Below are 20,188 nucleotides of genomic sequence, written 5' to 3'. Positions count from 1 at the left end.
AACAATTTCATCACATAGACACTTCCATAGCTCTAAGTAGATAGAGAATTACACGTGAAGATCGCGTTACCTATAAGGATGGTAGCTGCAAGAAAGTATTGGGTATCAGGGATTAACTACAATAAATACTGTAAGAAAGTATTGGGTAACACGGAGTGTGTACTAAGTCACACTGAGCGGAGTGGGAGAGTAGGAGCGGAAGAGTGTGGGAGCACGAAAGGAATAACATTAAGATTATGTAGAGTGAGATTCAGAGTGGTGTGAGCGGAGTGGGAGAGTAGGAGCGGAAGGAGTGTGGGAGCACGAAAGGGACAACATTAAGATTATGTAGAGTGAGATTCGAAGTGGGAGCACATGTAGAGTGTGACAAGTTTGTAATAATTGTGTAATTGGAGTATCTATAATGAATAAGGATACGGACAACCATATATCATAAAAAAATTATTTTAAAGGAAAAATACCCTCAGTAACAGTTATGTAATATCCAGTCGAATAAAAACACCATATTTTCTTTGATTTTAGGAAACAACAAATCAACATGGTCGGGTGATATATTCGGTTCCGACATTGGAATATTGTATACTTTCTCCCTGTTAGGCCGGTAGCTGCAAGAATGTATTGGGTATTTGGGGTTACCTAGATACGTATGAATAGTTATTTTCTATTTAAAAAAAAAAAAAACACACACACACACACACAACTGGTCTCTCTCTCCCTTCTTCCCTAGCATTCATCATACCTAAATTGTCCTCACTACAACCACTCACTCCGAACAGAGGTGACTCCATCATATGGGTAACTTCCCCTTGTGAGAAATACTGAGATGAAACACACCCCAGTCCCTTGGTTCCACCTGATTTGGAGATCCATTGTTGTTCCAAGACAAAGATTGATGTCTAAGGATGGCTGTACAATCCAAGCTCCCTACCCTTCACCAGAAGAACATCTTTTTTCATCAAACACCCAATGGCCATGCCTTCAGCTCTCTTTGCTTAACAGCCTCTGAATCCCACTCCCACTTGTTCATTGACTGTTCATTTTGTTTACCCAATTGGAGCTTCTTACAATCTAATTGCAAATCCCTAACCCGTAGCTCAAATTGGGGCCAATTTGTCTTATGGGGCTACGGAACATCAATAACACAAGGAATTCAATCTGCAAGTTGGCTCTGTCAGCTACCATCAACCATATCTGGCGATAGCCAAGCAGTAGAATCTTCAGGAACAAATCATTGTCTCAGTCATCTGTTCAACTCTGCTAACGGCTATTTGTGAGAAACTATACTACTTTCACCACTACTAATAAGGGAATGAGAAAGAAGTCAAAATCGTGGTAAAATGTAAAAAAGAGATTTTTTACTTTTTATATATATATTTGGGTAATTTACATTCACACCTCTTTAAAGTTTGGGTCAACACCACTCAGCTGACTATAAATGCACAAGTTTACGTTGACACTGCTTAAGGTTTCAAAAGTTTACATATACACCCTCTCTATTAGAAAAAAATGATCGTTTTAACCTTTGACTTTGTCAACAAATATATAAAAAAGTGTACATTAATGATATAACCCTATAAATTAAAATTTGAAGGACCAAAATAACCTCTGTTCTCTCTCCAACCTTTGACCGGTATTTCTGCCCCTTTCTAACTTTCTCTCTCTAAAACCTTAATTCTTCTTAGACTCATGATTGACTTAGGTGTTGTGGTGGTGGGTGAGAGGGGAATACAGGAAATTGATTAGGGTTACTTTAATCCATTAATAAGTTTAGGGGTAAATATGACTTTTGAAATCTCAAGGAATGTCAGTGTAAACATGTGCGTTAACATTTCGCTAAGTAACATTGACCCAAACCTTAAAAAGTGTGTGTGTAATTTACCTTATATTTTTTTTATTATTGTATTAATAATACCAAATAAAATACATGTATAGTATGCCAAAGCAAACTGACACCTATTAATATGCCAAATAATCACGATATAAGAGGATTAGGGACGTAAAAAACAAAAAAGCATATCTATAAATGTATAAACGTGGCAAAATTAATGTCATTAATGAACTATAAGAAACAGGTATTAATAAATTAAGTCTTTACTGCTCGGCAAACACGAGAGCGGAACATCTGGGATGCTCCACTGATCTTGAGCTACGTACATAAACAACTGTTTCTCACAATATGAAATCACTAATCTTGAGCTACGTACATACACCACTGTTGGTCAAAATATTGAATCAAAGTGCATACCTGCAGGATTAATTTTTAAAAGTATAATTAATGTTACGGATCACCGTCTAAGCTAAAACAACGTATAATAAAATATACATCAACTAAGTGAGTAACAGTACCCGCTAAATTCCCAGTGAACCCATTGAAATTATTGAATCAAACAACTAAACAAGCATACAAATCAGAGTCTAAGCTATTGCTGCTTCTGTAAATCAGCAAATGAAAAGAAGAAAAGCCGCGCTGAAAACTCAACATAGCCTCAAACCCTAACAAAAATGATGAAGTACATGGTGAATTATTGTAACTACTGATCTGGCACAACATAATTTCCAAAGCTCCTAAACGTGTTCTCAATGCTACAAAGGGAATCATGCGTGCAACCATCTTATGGTTCGCCATGAATTTATCGACTATAAACAAGAACGTTCATCCTTCGTAACCAAATTGAGTGAATTATCATGTGGAAGACATCGTATCTCTTTGGAGGATCGTTCACCAGAAAATGTCGTTGCACATGCTTCAATCTCTCCTGCATTCTTATATACCGATCCTGAGGTATTCCCATCAAGATCCTCTTCAGGTTTGGTATTTCACTAACCGAAACCTGAATTGAGAACGAGTCCCAATTCAGAACATCAGTGAAAGGGAGGACATAGTGCTGTGAAATCAACACTGGGACACACTCGGCGTAGATTGCCTCCACGATTCTTGGACTAGCAACTTCCCAACCACTTGGACAAATGCAGTACTTGCTCTTCCTCATCATGTCATTGTAAGAAATACCTTCAGGAAGCTTTTCATAAACTTGAACATCTTCATCTTTTTCCTTCCAATGCTGAAGAAGTGCAGGCCTAATACGGCCATTTGCACGTCCTGCAAAGAATGCTAGGACCGTGCGATTAGAGGGGGGCAAGCCTCCGGTAAGTCCCTCTAGCTTGCCTGTTTCCAGACTGATTTCTGGAAAAGATGCATCTTTCTTGGGGTTGAAGTACTCAGAAGTATTGGCGTTACATAGTACCCGAATGGCAGTAAAATATAATTGAGGAACATACCGTGTTGCACGAGGCCCCTGCATTAATGTAACAAATATCATTCAAATAGGACTATAGTATCTATATCTATATCTATATCAAGAAAAGGAAAATATATGTCTAAACATGTGTGTGCATGTATATACCCAATCATGGCAAGAAAGCATAAAATGATCAGCTCCAAGGCTTCTGTTCCAATATGGGTACTTAGTAGAAATGGTATGGACATAACCAACGACTGTACGTTCTAGGACAGCTTTGTCGCGGATAATTGGATCAAAAAGGGTGTCTATGATCATCGCCACACTGAAGGGAAGGTAGTAAACATGAGCTTCATCAGGATCACGGGTTCGAAAGTGGGTATTCATTTCCATTAATTTAAGGAAGATTCCTTCCGTGGAGTATTTGTTCTTGCAAGGACCATTGTGGAATATAGGTGGTTCACCTTCTTCGTAGACGAAGATCTTGAAGAGGCTTTCCATTAGAAGGTAACTCCTGCATATTCAAACAGAGTATAGGGTAAGATGTCAATTGATTGAACTTCACTTCACCTAAAGTATTATAAGACCCATCGAAAACACAGTCAACGTCTTGACACTATCAATACGAGCATTCACTTGTTATCTTTACATTTTCAAATGAAAATGTTATTCATATAACAAAAAGGTAGATTGCTGTTTTCAATGTCATTAGCAAAACATTTACCTCAGCGGCCCAAAAGAAATCACTTGCATCGCTATTTAATTAAATTTGAACTAATAATATGTGCGTGGGATACATTTTCTGAAGCATTCCTTATCCTTAAGTTAGAAAACACGTACAAACCTGATACACTTGATATGTATGGGTAATGTATACTTGATACAAAGAACCACATGTACATCTCCGTTCGTTGTTACCAAAGCCTCCATTAAATGGCATTATTATAGGACTCAATGTAAGATGGTACAAAATTACTAACCACAGAGTAACCAATTACCAGAGGAATCATGGTTAGAGAAAATTATTAAGTTCATTACCGATGGAAAGCATAAGCATTCCTGTAGACGTCCCCTTGGGGAACATAATCAGCATCTTCAAGAGGCAATGAACGGCTCTGATTAATCATGGCATCTCTAATCAAAGCTCTAGCTCTTGCAAGACCTGCTTCAAGCTTCTCTAGTTTTGCATCTCTCTTCTTAGCTCTTTTTATCTTTTCACTGAAACCCTTTCTCAGATTCATGCCTACCCTTGGTCTTTTTTTGTCCTGCACCATATATATAAGTATATACATATATAAGTAACACCCCAAGACAAAAAATGTATACGCATGAAAAAAAATGCACAATATGTTCATAATCAAATTGTCTAAGGCAGACTAGGTATAAAAGATAAAATCACTGTCATTGAGGACTGGGCTTACTTTGAGTAAGGGAAACAAAGTGGTTTGAGTGGGTGGGATCAAAGAATGATTGAGACTCAATATAGAAAGTGAGAGAGAATGTGAAGAAATGGTGGCAATGCCTGAGGAAGTCCATGACCATGGTGAAGATGGAAGAGAAATCAATGACATTCCCATGGAATCATTTGTTACCAAAACCACGCTAACTAAAGCAAAGGAAGCTACAAGAAGGAGAGTCAGACATGGATATGCTCTATAACATTGCCTCATCATTCTCTCTCTTTGTCCGTCTCTCTCGCTCTCCCTCTACATAAATATAAATATATATAGTTAAAGATTTTGTGATTGTAAACTATTATAATGATGCTTTAATAAACATAAACTTGTTGCCATGAAATCAGGAAGCTTCCATTTCCAGTTAACAAAAAACAGACCATTTACGTAAACAATCTCATAAAAAAGTCATGAATGGGTCGCAAGTGTTACAGAATAGATAGAGTGTCAAATAAAGTATTGTATTCTGAGAGTAGTGACAATGTAGTAGCCGAGCCATTGTTAATAGTAATTTTTTATTATCAGAATAATAATAATTATAATTATTCACTTAGATGGAAGTACTACTCAATGTCGTGGTGGTTTCAAGGAATAACGGTGGTCCAGACCCATTATAAATGGAAGAGTCAGCAAACTGAAGGAACATGAACATCTAAAACATCAAAAATCATAAATCCTTTGTGAGAAATTTTACTATTTATCTGTAGACGGTAGCAAATTAGGGAATGTGAAGTTAGAAAATGTTCGAAATCATTGTAACATCTAAAAGATCTAGCTAATGTTAAAGAATATACATGTGGTAAATCAAAAAATTAAGTGATTGATGATGGTTTAGAGACATATCATATTAAGTCTATTATATAACATAAAATTATTTTTATGGGATTCAACAAATCAGATCTATAAATGTAAAGATGTACCAAAATCAATAATGTCATTAATAGACTTACAGAAACATGTGTTAATTAATTGAGTCTTGTTTCTCGGCAAACACGATAGCGTAGCATCTGGGGTGCTCCAGTACTGATCTTGAACTACATAAACAACAACATTGTTGGTCACATATTTAGGATTTAAATACAAAGTATAATTAATGTTACAAATCACCGTCTAAGCTAAAGCAAACATATATAATAAATATTACATTAACTAATAAGTGAGTAACAGTACAGTACCCTCAAAAATCCCAGAGAAGCCATGGAAAAAGAAATAAAAAATCTGAGACATATGTCTCGAAAAAGACACGCCTTGACGGAGAAGGAGCAAAACCACCATTTTCGTTTTTATTTTTTCCTTGGAAGTTGAGTTTGTGAGACGAAAACCCGTTTGTTCACTCCGTCCCTTTTGTTTCTCCTCTGCCTACGCCTAAAATGTGATTATATTGATTTATTCTCTTCGGCTAGGGCAACTCCGGCGGCCCAATCCAGACTAAATTCAGTTCCAGAACCCCCTTTTATTTTGGGCTGGGCTTTGACTATTGTGTCAAACAACTCAAAGCCCAACCCAAAATTATATATATATATATATTTTATAAACATATTTGTTGAAGATTTACTGCAGAACAACGGGAAAGTGCATTTTTTGAAGATTTTTCTTTATTGATTTCTTCAATAAATTTTCCTAACAATATTCTTTTTTTTTTGAAAAGTCGAGCTTTACAGCAACAAGGCTCAGTCAATAATGTCATCGTAATAAATTTGATTTTTTTATATAAAAATTCAGTACTTAATAATATCTTCACAATAAATTAAATTTATTTTCAAAATAAAAACGAAAGAAGGTGCAAGGTGTAAAGTATAGGTGAAATTCATTGCCGACTCAAATACAGTAATTGACTGGTGTCACCATCTCTTCAATTTAAGTTGTGGGAATCTGGTGCTGTACTACTCCCACTACAGACACGTGGCAGCCAAATCACGATTTTGCGCCACGTAACTGCCTCGTTGCACGAGATTCCCGCCCCCTCTCTCTCACTTCATGGTATCGTTCTGCTTCTTTCTTCATTCATGCCGCAACCAACAGGTGAACACACACTCTCTCTCGGTCTGACACATACAATAAAATACGATTCCATTTTTGTCCTCCCCTTTTCCAATTACTACCACCCAACCAAGAAAAGAAAGGGGCACAATTCATGGAGGTTCCGGTAGGGTTGATAGCGAAGCTATGGAGCTTCGTTTCATTTCTACCCTTCTTCCTCTTGCTCTTCATCCTCGGCCTTCTCAAAGGTATACTATGCGTAATATATATATATATGCATAAACACACACAGTACCTCTGAAGATACACACACATTACATCGCTTTATATCCAAGTCCTCTTGCTTACATTATATTCAAGAATCTGTGAATTATATCAGCTTAAAGCTATACAATACCATGTATATAGGCATAGGCATATTAATTTATGCTATATCCACTTGAACACATAGCTATGCACACAGTACACACTCGTTTTATGAAAAATAAATAATTGCGTGTGCCATTCACTCTGTTTAACTTTGCCAAGTAGTTAGTGGAAGTAACATGTTAATTAATTTCCTTCAAGCATGTATGTTAGATGGATTATTCGGTCCGATTATAACTAAGGATTACTTTGTCTCTTTAGCATTTTCTATGAAAATGTGAAGCATTGCATACTAATTAATGTATATATATATACTTGGATTGCTTATTAGGCTTTGTCTGCCACTTGCTATATATAGCTCTGCCCTTAATGTAGATCATTAATCATGGCCAAACCATTTATATTACTGTATTATGTTCGGTTGTATGGAATTGGTACATTGGAATTAGTTCAAAGTTTAAACTAAATTTACTCCAATTACAATTCCATGCAACCAAACGTAGCATTAGTCAATTTCTTTCACCTCTAATCAATTCTACTTCCATCTCCAATTAATGCTACTACTACAATTGTTCAAATTAATTTGTGTTTATAATTTTACCCTTTCTTATTTTAAGATACATGCCTCGACATTTGCATTTCAAATAGTTAATTTTATGCCCACGTTGTCGTTTAACTGTTCAAGACTCTGTCCTATGAAATGTTTTAACAAAAAATTGTTTAAATATATCTAATTGTGGTACTTTATGAAAAATAATTTAAGTTAGAAAGTAAGAAAACTTTGCTTTGGTCCCATAAGAAATTTTTTGAATCTATTGTTGTTTCTATGCACATACATTAATTTACATTTTACGATGGTGGCTATATGATGTGTGTTGTTACTGATAGCTGTTTCATTCGACAGCGGCAATCATCTGTCCAGTTGTAGGGGGCATTATTGTGATTGGAAATTCAGCAGTAATTATTGGCCTTTGGCCTGCACATTTTTTCTGGACTTACTACTGCGTGGCAAAGTATGCTTGTATTTCCTCAATTTACCAAATTTATGTTCAACATCCCATATTTGTATATTTAGCATGATATCAAGTTCTGCTCTATATTCATGCTCTGTGTTTTTTCTGTATGTCCTTTGGCCTTCTATTAATTCAGAACCAAAAGGCTTGGACTAGTTTTGAAGATTTTGGTGCTAGTGTTATTACCAGTGCCTTTAGTCCTTTGGCCAATCATTGGGATTGTCGGAAGCCTGCTGGGCGGGATAGCATATGGGTTTTTTGCTCCTCTTCTTGCAACTTTTGAGGCTGTTGGACAGAATGTCACTGACAAATTATTTCATTGCTTTGCCGTAAGTCTCCCTCTCCTTCCATTTTTCTTGTGTGTGTTTCTTAAGAAGAAGTGGCAGACATTCATTTAAAACCTTTTAAACAAAATTACTTGAGTCTCTTATTATCAACAGAAGAACAGTCAAAATTTTCATAATCTCCTTCCATTATGTATTTATTGGCTTCCTCAAATTGAAAGACACTGCTTTAAGCTATGGCTCTTGTTTATTGTGTGTGTGTGTTTGTTTTTTTCTTTTTTTATATGATGGTGGTGGTGGAGGAAGATGAATTCATAGAATGTCATTTTTCAGTGGTAAAAGTCTTCTGATTAAACAAGCTTATTTATGTGCAACCATTTCAAGAAGTTGTATACCTTGATTTTAGCATATAGCCTAACATTCATTCATATATAACTCACAAAAAAGTTGGGAATGTTTTTATATTATTGCATAATTTTAGAATTGAGTAACTAACAACATGTAGTTCTTGATGTTTGATCAGAAGATCAACATCCTTTTGTTCCTACTTCCTATATATTGTAAATCTAGCCCATTCAAACTAATTACATATTCATACTCTATGCTGGTGGCTTGCATTGTGCATAATCATCAGGATGGTTGTCTATCCACTCTTAAGGGTAGCTGCACCGTGGTACGGGATCTGACTGATTTTTGCTTCCACTCTTATTTCTCCTATATGGATGAACTGAGTGAGGAAGTACCTGCAGATGAGAAGCCTATGGATATCAAGTGAGGATCTCTCATTTTGAATAATTTCTATACAATAATATTAATATGGTAATCATAATTAGTGCTCGTCTCGCTTTGTTTGTTTTTAGGTTATCAAAGCTTCCAAGCTGTTTGTTGCTTTCCCTACTTGGCGTGCTGGTGGATGTGCCTATGATTACTGCTGTTGCTCTTTGGAAAAGCCCATGCATGCTGTTCAAAGGATGGAAGAGGATGTTAGAAGACTTGATCGGAAGAGAAGGACCATTCTTGGAGACAGTATGTGTCCCATTTGCCGGTCTTGCCATCATCTTGTGGCCTTTGGCTGTAGTGGGAGCTGTAATAAGTGCCTTCATCTCCAGCTTCTTCCTAGGATTCTATGGTGGAGTCATTGCCCATCAAGTATGCTGGATTTTTATTTTTTATTTTTGAAGAGTTTGAGATAGAACCTTGGCATGCATGATTGGGAGTTTAGCTCACGTCAGATTCTTAATTCCCAGGAAGACTCGCTTGGGATGGGACTCGCATACATCATGGCAGTAATTTCACTATTTGATGAGTATACAAATGATTTACTTTACCTAAGGGAGGGATCCTGCTTTCCCAGGTACAATTTGGGATTTTATCATATATATATTTTTCAGTTATCATATTATGCTTCATCATGAGAAACAGAGAAAGTATCTGCCTCAATTTCATTGATTTTGATCCTGAGAAATCCTTCTGACAGCCAGGCCCAGATACCGCAGAAACATGAGCACTACTGACAGCCTTGAGAGAATAAAGTCGCTAGAAAATGACAAAAATGACCAGAATAATGGGAGAGATGGCTCCTACAATTCAAAGCTGGTTTCAGAAAGATCAAGAACATTAAAGTGGTCTATCCAACAATATGCGCCTATACAGGTGAGAAACCTCCTGTGCACTGCCAAAACTAATATTTATCCTGAAAGGTCGAATCCAAAGTTTTTTGTTAAAACGTTACAGGTATGGGATTGGCTGTTTAAATCCTGCGAGGTGAATGGTAGGATACTCCTTCGCGATGGTCTGATAGATGTCAAAGACATTGAAGAATGTATTCTGAAGGGTAATTGTAAGAAGTTAGGCATTAAACTACCTGCTTGGTGCATTTTACAGTGTCTTCTTGCATCGGCAAAGTCTGACTCTTCTGGTTTGTTAATCTGTAAGTCTCATGAGATAAACTTAGTTCTTTGCTTGATATATGTTAGATTTGAGTTCCAATTGTGATTTCTACATTGAATTTTCTAGCTGATGAAGTGGAATTGACAAAGACTAACGCTCCAAGGGATAAAGTGTTTGAGTGGTTCATTGGGCCGCTTTTAACAATGAAGGAGCAAATAAAGACACTCCATTTAGATGAAAATGAAGAAATCTGTCTGAGAAATCTGATTATGGGGTGCAAGAATGAGAAACCAGAGGAGTGGGATAACACTGGATTCCCATCTAGTGACAACGTCAGAAGAGCACAATTGCAGGCCATAATTAGGAGGTAAATTCCTAAATATAATGCTATAATTGAAAAAAGAAAATTGGAGTTAAGATTCTGGTGAAGCACAGGAAGAGAGGAAGACAGCTTAATTTTAAGATGCGTCAGGTAGTTCATTCGAGTCAATGCGGAGTATGGGACTGTTAGGGGATTGGTATCATACTGTCATATGATACACATATATTATATATGAATTTCGTTAATTCGCATTATTTTGCCCAAAAAAAAGGATTTTTCATCACATCTTTCTCAAGTCGATATATAGACTGCAATTAGGCCCCTTCTTGTAATTTTCTCATGGCTTGCGCAAAGTATAATATGCAATATGTATCATGTATCTGCATTTGGGAGAAACTAGGGTTGAACGCTTCTAGGGAGATTCCTGAAGTGTATGATATAAGGCTAAGATTTATGTATCATAAACTTGGACGTGCTGCAGAAAATGCAGGTATACTCTTCCCACATGAATAAAGCTTCGTATGGAAACCACATCATAGAAGGATAGTGCATTTTTCTGGATGAGGTACTCCATCATTCTAGGGACATGGATGTTGCCAGTGGACGATACAGAAACGGAGAGCAAAACCCCTCTCTTTTATTTAGTGTTGTCTTTTCTTTTTTCTTAATTTTCTTTTCCAAGTTTCCACCACCTCTGTTGAGCCATATATTTATACTTGTTCTAGGGTAGTAACGAAAAGTTGAGATCCCAAATTTCAATTTCTTTCTTAAACCTCGCATTTTCGATATCATGTCCATTTCACTGAATGGCGAGCTATGCAGAGATTTTGACCTCTTTAAATCCTAGTGTAGATAACAACTGCTATCCGTAGTGCCTGATTACAGACCAAGCGTAACAAGATCCTTCTGCATGTGTTGGGGACATTTGGAGTCTGCGTTATATGAACTCTTGATCTTTTTTGAAAATTAACTGAAATCCTATTTTTTTTTTTTAATGTGAATTTGGTTCTTGACAAAGGTATTGTACGTTCTTCCTGTTGTTTGATGACAGACTACAGGGAATTGTTGGTTCAATGTCACGGATGCCGACCTTCAGACGGCGCTTCAGGAATTTGGTGAAAGTGTTGTGCTTGGAGGCCATTCAGCGTGGAATCTTATCAGACGATCGTGTTGTTGAAAGCTTAAAATCCAGATACGGGAAAACCTTTAATGGAAATGAGGATAGAAAAGACAGAGATGCTCCTGGAGAGAGGAGCGGACGCGGGGCATTCGATAATGGAAATATAGTATGACTTGTATTGTATTTTTATAATTCTCTACAGCTTTGTGTACCTTAGCAGGAAAAACAGTTTTGTAAGTTTTGTTTGATTAGGAAAGGACAGTCATTTTGAAGTTGGAATTTAGTTCTAATTAGGCAGAAGTGAGAAGATCCATTAGTTTTGAAATAACATGTTCCCTCTTATTTCTTTTGTTTTCAACTTCTAGAATCTAGAGTATGATGAGTATCTTCTGTGTTGTTTACTTAACAATTGATAGCTGAGCTGTCAAACCATCATTTTAAAGGGTGCGCACGAAATGAGATGAACACAGAAGGTGTAAGAAGGGTTACTTGTCTCACATCGAATCCGAATAGAAAAGTGATTAGATATAAATGAGTGGATATACAATAATATTTAATAGCTTAAGTTTTTAGGTAAATGGATAAGTATTTACCTGTTTCAGTTGGTATCATAGTGAGATCCAATCTTTGATTCAGTGTTACGCCAAGCGCCCGATCCTGAGGGCACTTTACGCCAAGCGCCCGACCCTGAGGGCACTTGGATAGACAGGGTGACTCAAGTTGCAACGCTCATAAGGATTCTTTCGCGTAAATATTATGACAACCCACATTCATAACTCACATCTACGTATCTATAAATTTATGGATATAACTTGCTTTTCATGTTTAAAAAACATTAAAAATTTTGGCATAAGAAAATAAAAAATGAAACGATACAAATACGGATACATTGGAGTATAATGCTTTTTTTACAAAAAAAAAAAAAATCACCATTAAAAATTCAACCGCATATGTACTATTTTTCTTCTCATTTTAATAATATAGAAGATTAAAATAAAAAAAGTAATATAAAGTGTTGTAACGGGTCAAACATTTGCCTTCTAACTCATAAATTTAAATTGTTGGATAGTGCTGACCTTGCCTATCCGGAATAGACTCAAATTCCTTTCAACCAGCACGGACTGGGCATAGAGTAAGCACCCAACCCATTACAATGATAAAGATGAGAAACCGTATATAACCAAAATGATTAGAGTTGATGATTTAGACAGAAATTTAAATTTTAAAATTACTTTGGTATATATTAGAACAAGTGGGAAGACCAGGAGTCTATGAAATACATTTTAAAATATAAAAAATTAAATTGATATCTAACATTACATACAATATACTATATAGTAGGAACCTGTGGGAAGTTTCCTAATTTAAAGCCCTTCATTTTCGGGCACCTCCCTTTCCCACAGCCTCTAACTGGAGACATTTCCTCAACAAACAGACTCTCACAAAACCTGATCAAAAAACAAGAAAAATTTCTGAACAATTTCACCTGAATTTTTCAATCTGGTGCAAATCTTTCCCCATCAAAACCAACATAACGTTCTGTATCTTCTTTTTTTATCATATAATTGTCATCCCTCAATTCTATTCTTTTACTGCACATTGTATCATTTCAAATTCGGGTTTGACTCTGTATGGCTCAGCTCTTGATGCATCTTCAAGAAGCTTTGGTTTCAAGGTAATGTGAAAGCTCCTCTTATCTAATGATCAATGAGGATAAAAAAAAAAAATCTAATGATCAATGAAGAATATATGTGTTTTATGTGTTTAGGCCTCAACAGGCCATATTTTTCTCCTGTGGTGCGACTTGTAGACCTATGAAGTTGAGAAAAAAATTATACAGATGCATGCACCTCTAAAACTATAGGATCAATCCAGTTTATGCGTTGAAGGAAACAATATAAATATCTACAATGTCTTATCGTATTTCTGGGAAGGGTCATTCTATGTCTTTCTCAGAACCACCTCTAGCACAGAGAATAACACATGATCCGGTGACGCTTAAAACCGCCCAGAATACTGTCACCTGCGTCTATCAGACCCACATTGCGGGTTTCTGGCGCAATGTGACGGTCTTCTGGTGCAAGAATGCCGTGAGCCATTACCTCAGCATTTCTGTTGATAGCGTAGAGAGTGACCATTACCACTCCTGCAAGATTGATCTCAAGCCCTGGCACTTTTGGAGCAAAAAAGGGTACAAGACCTTTGAAGTTGAACAAAACCCACTGGAGGTCTATTGGGATGTACGCTCAGCTAAATTTTCTGGTGGTCCTGAGCCATGGTCCGATTTCTATGTTGCTTTAGTTTCCGATGAAGAGGTGGTGTTATTGTTAGGCGATTACAAGAAAAAGGCTTATAAGAGAACCAAATCAAGACCTCCACTTGTTGAAGCTGTGATGTTTTACAAGAAGGAACATGTATTTGGCAAAAAAAGTTTCACTACAAGAGCCAAGTTTGATCAAAGAAGAGAAGATCATGACATTGTTGTAGAGAGTTCAACATCGGGTCCTAGAGATCCTGAAATGTGGATTAGCATAGATGGGATTGTTTTGATCCACATTAGGAACTTGCAGTGGAAATTCCGGGGTAACCAGACGGTTTTAGTTGACAAGCTACCGGTGCAAGTATTTTGGGATGTGCATGCTTGGCTATTTTGTACCCCAGGCACAGGCCCTGGCTTGTTCATTTTCAAGCCAGGTGCACCGGAATCAGAAAGCGACAAAGAGGAAAGTAGTTGTGGTGGTGAAAGTGAGTGTAGTAGCAGTAATAGCAGGTATTATTCGACTCTAAGTCATTCCAAAGCATCACAATTCTGCCTTTTTCTCTACCCATGGAAGATTGAGTGAATTAGTGTAACCTAATACAGAAATGGCTCAAAACTGCATGAACTTGCACAGGCTTTATCTTCGGCTATGTACAGATTGAATGGTCACAACATCAAGATTGTGAAGTCAGTTTCGTTGGGTTTGAACCCTCAGCTGTTGTATACTATGTTGATCTATGTTATGAAAATTTTGGAACAACATGATTGATTCCACCATGCAGTTGTACTAGACATCAATGTTCAGAAATAGGATAATCATTACCTCAGCTAGAACTTCAATACACCGTGTTTTCATTTATTGATACCACTGAAATAGCCTGGTGTCTCATGCCTTCATGAGGCTCTCTACTAGATATTGTATCTTGTGTTAGAATCCATCTTCTTTCTCTTCTTCAGCTTTCATTGACTTCAGTAATCATGGAATCATCTTCCTCCTGCATTTACTTGCTTTACGGAACCTCTCACCTGTCACACCTCTCAAGATGTCATGTAAATAAGAAATGCAAAATATATGAAAATATAGCATTGAAAGTCAATCTATTAACTATAGTTGGCAAAATTTCTTTTTTTAAATCTAAGGAGGATGTTCAATGAAAGGTATGGCTTGTTCCAAATTCTCATTTTATAACTGCACAATAGTGGTACACGACAACATCAAAGGATCAAAAACCATCGATTTCTGGAATTTTTGACAGCCATGGAAGTCTTACTCTAGTTTGGCAGAAACAGGTGACACTTTTTAGCAAACAGAGAGGCATGTGCATGCCCGCCCACCCACGCACGCAAAACAGAGAGAGATAGTTAGCACACAATCTAAACAGTACAACTTGAACAGTTTGGTCACCCTTATCTAAATTATTAAAACAGAATTGGAGCATGTTTTAAAATAAGGTAAAAAGACACAAGTAAACATCCAAAGAGGCATAAGATACCGCACAATGCTATTAAAAGCCATATCTTGAAATTATCAAGTGTAACAAGAAAACTATAAGAACAATGGGATTAAATGAGAAGAAATATATAGGCAAGGCACACATGAAATGTCACCTTCCAAAACATTTTAGTATCGAAGAGGTAAGTGCTGTAGAAAGAAACTTCAGCCCAGCTGATCCTCCAGGGAAATAAGAAATAGCATAGTATGACAGTGCAAGAACCTGGCAAGACAAGAGGCATCAACTTACACTATAAGGCTTGCTTCATAAAAGAAAAGTGAAAATAAAAGAACTTGTTATTTAGATTAAAAGTGTATCACATAGTGATAATAATGCCATATATCATCTCATCATTCAATTGGTGTGATGATGTGAGCAGTCGCGGACTAGGAATTCAACTTCAGTGGGGGCCACTCTGGAATTTGGGCAATAATAATAGAAAAATTAAACCAAATTAATGAATACAAAAGAATAAATATTGATCAATACTTTTTTTCATTCGGTACATGTAAAATTATTCTAAACAAATTTTCACGTTTTGAAAGTGTTGCACAATAACCTCATTACTTGAAAAACGAAAATTTGGATTCTTGCATAATGATTGAGTGTTGAGAAATTGAATTAAAGAGTATTTTAGATTCCTACCTTCCTCTTTGCGCTTCCTTCTTTGAAAGAGATGGAGAACTATGCCACTAAGCCTTTGGCTTAAGTAGTATCTATCATTTTTTTTTCTTTCCAAGTGAAAAGTTGAGGATTCCAGCCCCCCTAGGGAGAATAATTGGTTTGTGTTTGATTTTTTTGTCTGTCAGTTGCTTCGCTATTAAAAAAATAAAGAGATTGAAAGTCCAAGAAAAAGACTTTGTGGACAAGTGGATTTTCAAGTTGCAAGAGAATTTGTAGAGTCAAAGAAAAGAGAGTTAGAGATGCACATAATAAAAGAGGAGAGAAAATTTGAGAAAGAAGAGTTACAATAAAAAGGATTTTGATAATTATATGAAGGGGTGCTTTTCGATATATGAAAAGAATAATTGTAAAACCAAAAAAAATTTGAGTGGACATCTAACTTCTTTTATAATCTTTAGAAAGGATGCTGTTAAAATTATGAAAAGACAGGCATACAAAAAAAAAAAAAAACATATATTGACTGGGCCCCAGTGGCTCTGTCACTGGATGTGAGATATTGGATGCCCAAATACCCTTATCCTCTTTTCGCACGCATTCCCCAGTAAAAACTATAACAATAAAACCAAGTCATTTGTTTTTTCATTTTTTAAAATGATAGAATTTGTCTTCTATGGAATTGATTTTTTTGTGCCTTGCAAGTTGCATGAAATCAAGAAAATTCATTAAAAAAATTCAAATATTTTTTTGACAAGATCAATTGCATTGAATGAAAGATAGAAGAAGATGCAGAACAGGAAAAACTTTGAAGAAACACAGAGAAACAAAGACTGCTACTAAATGTGGTATTGTGTGGACTAAAAACCTACAACTGCCCCAGGAATGTGCAAAGAGTAGATCACGGATATGAATGAAGATCAAGAAAACCATTACCATGCCAAAGAAAATTATGCAGGCTTCAATTCAGGCTAACATCCTGGTGTGGGATTACTAACTTCTATGGGACCGTTGCACAAGCCATATAGGACCACTCATTAGACAGCTGAAGTGGAAAAATATTTGTAAATAAAAATGCATGTCAGTAGAACTTTCCAAAGGATGGTGTTCAATTATGCAGTACAAGGAGAACAGTGGGCACAGAAATTAAATTACAACCCAAATGGAAAGCAAGTTTCAGTTAAAAGGGATATCTATTAACTAGGCTAGCTGACATGAAGCAAATCCTTTCCATGTCATAAAATTCATTAAAGGTATTACACATGGCCAGATCACGACCACAACCACACTAGGCTGATTGCCAGATTTCCAAGGTGAAGATTATTGACAGCATATAAACAAAAGCTAGAAAAATTAGGAAAAACATATGGGAAAAGAGATATTTGGTACCTGTAACACAGAGAAGAGCACAGAAAGAACATAACTGTGAAGCACCATGGAAACATAAATTGTACCCACCATGCTGCCAATAAATCCCAACGTAAAAGGAAGCCTCTGTGGAGGAGGAAAAATAAGAATATATGGTTTAGCAGGGAAAAGTATGAATAGAAGAACAATTTAAAGCCTCAGACGGGTAGAAACCAAAATTGAGTTGAGTGTTTCTATAAAAGATGATCAAAGAGCATTTTAACAACAAAGAAAATTTTAAGCATCACTGACGTACCTCTTTTGAAAACATGTGCATAAGCTGATTCTTAGGACCTTTGAGGGCAAAGAATGAGCCAATGATGAAGGCACAACCAATAGTAAAGCAGATAGCGAATTTTTGAGGCATTACCACCATGACAGGAAGGAAAAGGGTAAAAGCAATGAAGATAAAAAACACTCCAGCCGCTAGGAGTAAACCAAAATACAGAAGAGATTTTCCAGAAGGAACATTGCTAGTGGCGGACTGAAAGTTTCCTGGTAAGCCTCTCATTCCTTTTGAAACCCTATATAAAAATCAACAATTTAGGATACCTGTGTCATGGTTAGCAACAAAATGATGGACCAAGCTCCACAGCTGATTGATATTCTAGTTCCCACTTTTTAAAAGACTATAATCAGAAGCATAGTGCTGCAGCTTTTAGTTTATAAGCCTTTTCTTTTTAGAGGTAACCTCTAAGGAGCTCTTACTCAAGTAGGGTTCAGGCCCAGCAGAGCAAGTCATATAGACTTGTCATGGCATGACAGTTGGAAGGGAATGAATATGATAAATATTGAATATACATGACAAGGGAAGTCTATTTTAAAATAATAAACAGAAAATTAAAAGGAATGGAAAAGAAGAAGTAGAAGATAGTAGTCATGAAGAATAAGGAAGGTAGTTGCGGTAATTATAAATAGTAATAATAATAATAATTTGTGGTGTCTGAGAAAAGGAAATGGAAACAGAGAATAAACTGTAGTCGAAAAAGAAATTTTATTTGGAGAACAGGAAGGGAAATAAGCACAATCATTAAACAAAATATTTTTACTTCACCTAAACTAAACTGCTCTTTTCCAGCAGAGAACAATTTCAACCATGCAAATGCTTCGCTTTTATGTATTTTTATCACCATCAACCATTTCCTTGTTATTGAACTTGCTGCATGTCTATTTCTTATGTTATCCTACCATAAGAATCACTTAGCAGAGGGCTAAAACAGCTGATTGACTCTTGCCATCATTCCCAATACATCAACCATGAATCCGTGACTACAATTAAGACCTCTATCTTTCCTTTAATACTCCAGAGATCTCAGACTAATCAAAGATAAATTAAAGTACTCCGGAGCCCTCGGCAGAGCATGCTAACATCATCACCAAAAACCTCCTCATCGTTGAAGGCACGTTGCTAGGGACATCTCACACTTACATCTCCTAAGGCCTAAACATTATCCATATTCATCATACATTCGCATAATTTTTTGCTAGTAATTGTTTTCACAAGCTATGTAAATTTCACGCCATACGAATCATAAAACCTTCGCACTGATCAAGATTTTTTTCTCCACATACTACACCAACTGCATTAACAAAAAAAACCTAGCAATTTCCACTACTATGTATAACAAGAACAGTATCATTTCCAAAAATAATCCATAATTCTAACATTGACTCTCGATACATATATAATTACATCCATATAAAGCATTTAAATGTCAAATTCACAAGCAATCATACTATAGGAGGATTGGATAACAGCATATCGAACCCTAGATTACAAAAAAAGTGAAGGACAGTGCGAAGTATTACTTACACATTGAAAGTACCAGTGATTTTATCGTTGGCGGTTTTGACGGCGGCTTCCAGATCGAAGGCTGAACTCGAAGACTCGAACTCGTCGGAAGCTTTGGAGGCGGTGTAGGCGTTCCAATCTGCAAGCAGAGAAGGTGACGATTGCTGCAGATGGTTGTGGTTGCTGATTCTACTGCTACTGGGACCACCTGAGAACCAACCTTGCGACATTTTCAGTGTGTCACAGACTCAACGCTGGTTCGAATTACCAGTAGATGATGACAATGCAGGGCTTGGTGGTTTCAGGCCATTTCCTTCTTGCTCGGAGGTTCTACAGTTTTCTTCTTACTGATGATGAAAAAATAACTAAAATTACATTTTTATACCCAAGTTTTTCATTTTTGTGAGATGAATTTTCCACACTTTTTTTTTTTTTTTTTTTTTTTGTTTCTTCTTCTTTGGGTCATGTGTTGTGAATAATTTGTAGAATACTATTATGACCTATTATTTTTGTGAAAATATAGAAAGAAAAAAAAGAACTGTATTTTGTTTTTCCTTTTTCTTACTTAATTCATCAATGTAATAAATAATATTATTTGCACAAACGGAACATTTTCAAATCAGTAATCAAAAATTTTTATCTTGAATTTACCATTAATTGATAAAACAGTTATGAAAAAGTAGTGAACATCTCTTGCATTGTGCTCTTAATTTTAAAAATAGTAATAATTTAATATATATATATATATCGATTCAAGCCTTCTTTCCACACATATTATTAACATGAATTTTAATGAACATTTTTAAATTTCAAAATTTAATTTTCTACCAATATGAGTTTAATTAACACTCAAACTAATTCAAAAAAATATAAAAGTTTATGTTTTACCTTTTTACATTATGCCTAATTTCTTTAGGAAAAAAAAAAAAAACAGTCATGAAACACTATGA

The 20,188-nt window shown here is 36.0% G+C and overlaps 4 protein-coding genes across 5 annotated transcripts; 2 read left to right on the top strand and 2 right to left on the bottom strand.

Annotated features, from left to right (window-relative positions):
- Window positions 1-2,253: 2,253 nt before the first annotated feature.
- On the bottom strand, window positions 2,254-6,034 carry LOC132307520 (probable glycosyltransferase At3g07620). The gene is made up of 5 exons (XM_059805313.1): window positions 5,869-6,034; window positions 5,644-5,727; window positions 4,278-4,504; window positions 3,405-3,753; window positions 2,254-3,296 (listed from the first exon to the last, which is right to left on the bottom strand). The coding sequence occupies exons 3-5, from the start codon at window positions 4,478-4,480 to the stop codon at window positions 2,631-2,633; spliced, it is 1,218 nt and encodes a 405-aa protein (XP_059661296.1). The 5' UTR covers window positions 4,481-4,504; window positions 5,644-5,727; window positions 5,869-6,034; the 3' UTR covers window positions 2,254-2,630.
- A 655-nt stretch (window positions 6,035-6,689) lies between these two features.
- LOC132307519 (uncharacterized membrane protein At3g27390) lies at window positions 6,690-12,241 on the top strand. The gene is made up of 10 exons (XM_059805312.1): window positions 6,690-6,921; window positions 7,944-8,052; window positions 8,189-8,381; window positions 8,971-9,107; window positions 9,197-9,485; window positions 9,584-9,690; window positions 9,818-9,989; window positions 10,071-10,266; window positions 10,353-10,593; window positions 11,600-12,241. Exons 1-10 carry the CDS (start codon window positions 6,828-6,830, stop codon window positions 11,838-11,840), a joined length of 1,779 nt encoding a protein of 592 aa, XP_059661295.1. The 5' UTR covers window positions 6,690-6,827; the 3' UTR covers window positions 11,841-12,241.
- A 1,337-nt stretch (window positions 12,242-13,578) lies between these two features.
- Window positions 13,579-14,511, top strand: LOC132309679 (uncharacterized). The gene has a single exon (XM_059807966.1). The coding sequence runs from the start codon at window positions 13,579-13,581 to the stop codon at window positions 14,509-14,511; it is 933 nt and encodes a 310-aa protein (XP_059663949.1).
- A 215-nt stretch (window positions 14,512-14,726) lies between these two features.
- Window positions 14,727-19,705, bottom strand: LOC132307517 (protein transport protein SFT2-like). 2 transcript variants are annotated; one of them, XM_059805310.1, is made up of 5 exons: window positions 19,260-19,701; window positions 17,703-17,970; window positions 17,429-17,533; window positions 15,537-15,643; window positions 14,727-14,954 (listed from the first exon to the last, which is right to left on the bottom strand). In XM_059805310.1, the coding sequence occupies exons 1-5, from the start codon at window positions 19,466-19,468 to the stop codon at window positions 14,951-14,953; spliced, it is 693 nt and encodes a 230-aa protein (XP_059661293.1). In that variant the 5' UTR covers window positions 19,469-19,701; the 3' UTR covers window positions 14,727-14,950. The 2 variants fall into 2 exon arrangements, with proteins under 2 accessions (XP_059661293.1, XP_059661294.1); XM_059805311.1 differs by lacking the exon at window positions 14,727-14,954 and having other exon boundaries at window positions 15,533-15,643; window positions 19,260-19,705.
- Window positions 19,706-20,188: the final 483 nt, after the last annotated feature.

The sequence above is a fragment of the Cornus florida genome, unplaced genomic scaffold, assembly GCF_030987335.1.
Source record: "Cornus florida cultivar Cherokee Brave unplaced genomic scaffold, ASM3098733v1 CherokeeBrave_3.0.0_Hap2_Chr05, whole genome shotgun sequence".
Lineage (NCBI taxonomy): Eukaryota > Viridiplantae > Streptophyta > Magnoliopsida > Cornales > Cornaceae > Cornus > Cornus florida.
This window is presented reverse-complemented; position numbering and strand designations above follow the sequence as displayed.

Excerpts from the sequence above, each read along its gene's own strand:
- LOC132309679 (XM_059807966.1), top strand. The coding sequence starts at position 13,579 with ATGTCTTATCGTATTTCTGGGAAGGGTCATTCTATGTCTTTCTCAGAA.
- LOC132307519 (XM_059805312.1), top strand. The coding sequence starts at position 6,828 with ATGGAGGTTCCGGTAGGGTTGATAGCGAAGCTATGGAGCTTCGTTTCA. Across the intron at positions 9,691-9,817 it reads GAGGGATCCTGCTTTCCCAG|GCCCAGATACCGCAGAAACA; the intron begins GTACAATTTGGG and ends TCTGACAGCCAG. Across the intron at positions 9,990-10,070 it reads AACAATATGCGCCTATACAG|GTATGGGATTGGCTGTTTAA; the intron begins GTGAGAAACCTC and ends AAAACGTTACAG.
- LOC132307520 (XM_059805313.1), bottom strand. The coding sequence starts at position 4,480 with ATGAATCTGAGAAAGGGTTTCAGTGAAAAGATAAAAAGAGCTAAGAAG. Across the intron at positions 3,754-4,277 it reads AATGCTTATGCTTTCCATCG|GAGTTACCTTCTAATGGAAA; the intron begins GTAATGAACTTA and ends TTGAATATGCAG. Across the intron at positions 3,297-3,404 it reads TGCTTTCTTGCCATGATTGG|GGGCCTCGTGCAACACGGTA; the intron begins GTATATACATGC and ends ACATTAATGCAG.
- LOC132307517 (XM_059805311.1), bottom strand. The coding sequence starts at position 19,468 with ATGTCGCAAGGTTGGTTCTCAGGTGGTCCCAGTAGCAGTAGAATCAGC. Across the intron at positions 17,534-17,702 it reads TGCACATGTTTTCAAAAGAG|AGGCTTCCTTTTACGTTGGG; the intron begins GTACGTCAGTGA and ends CCTCCTCCACAG. Across the intron at positions 15,644-17,428 it reads TGCTCTTCTCTGTGTTACAG|GTTCTTGCACTGTCATACTA; the intron begins GTACCAAATATC and ends TTGTCTTGCCAG.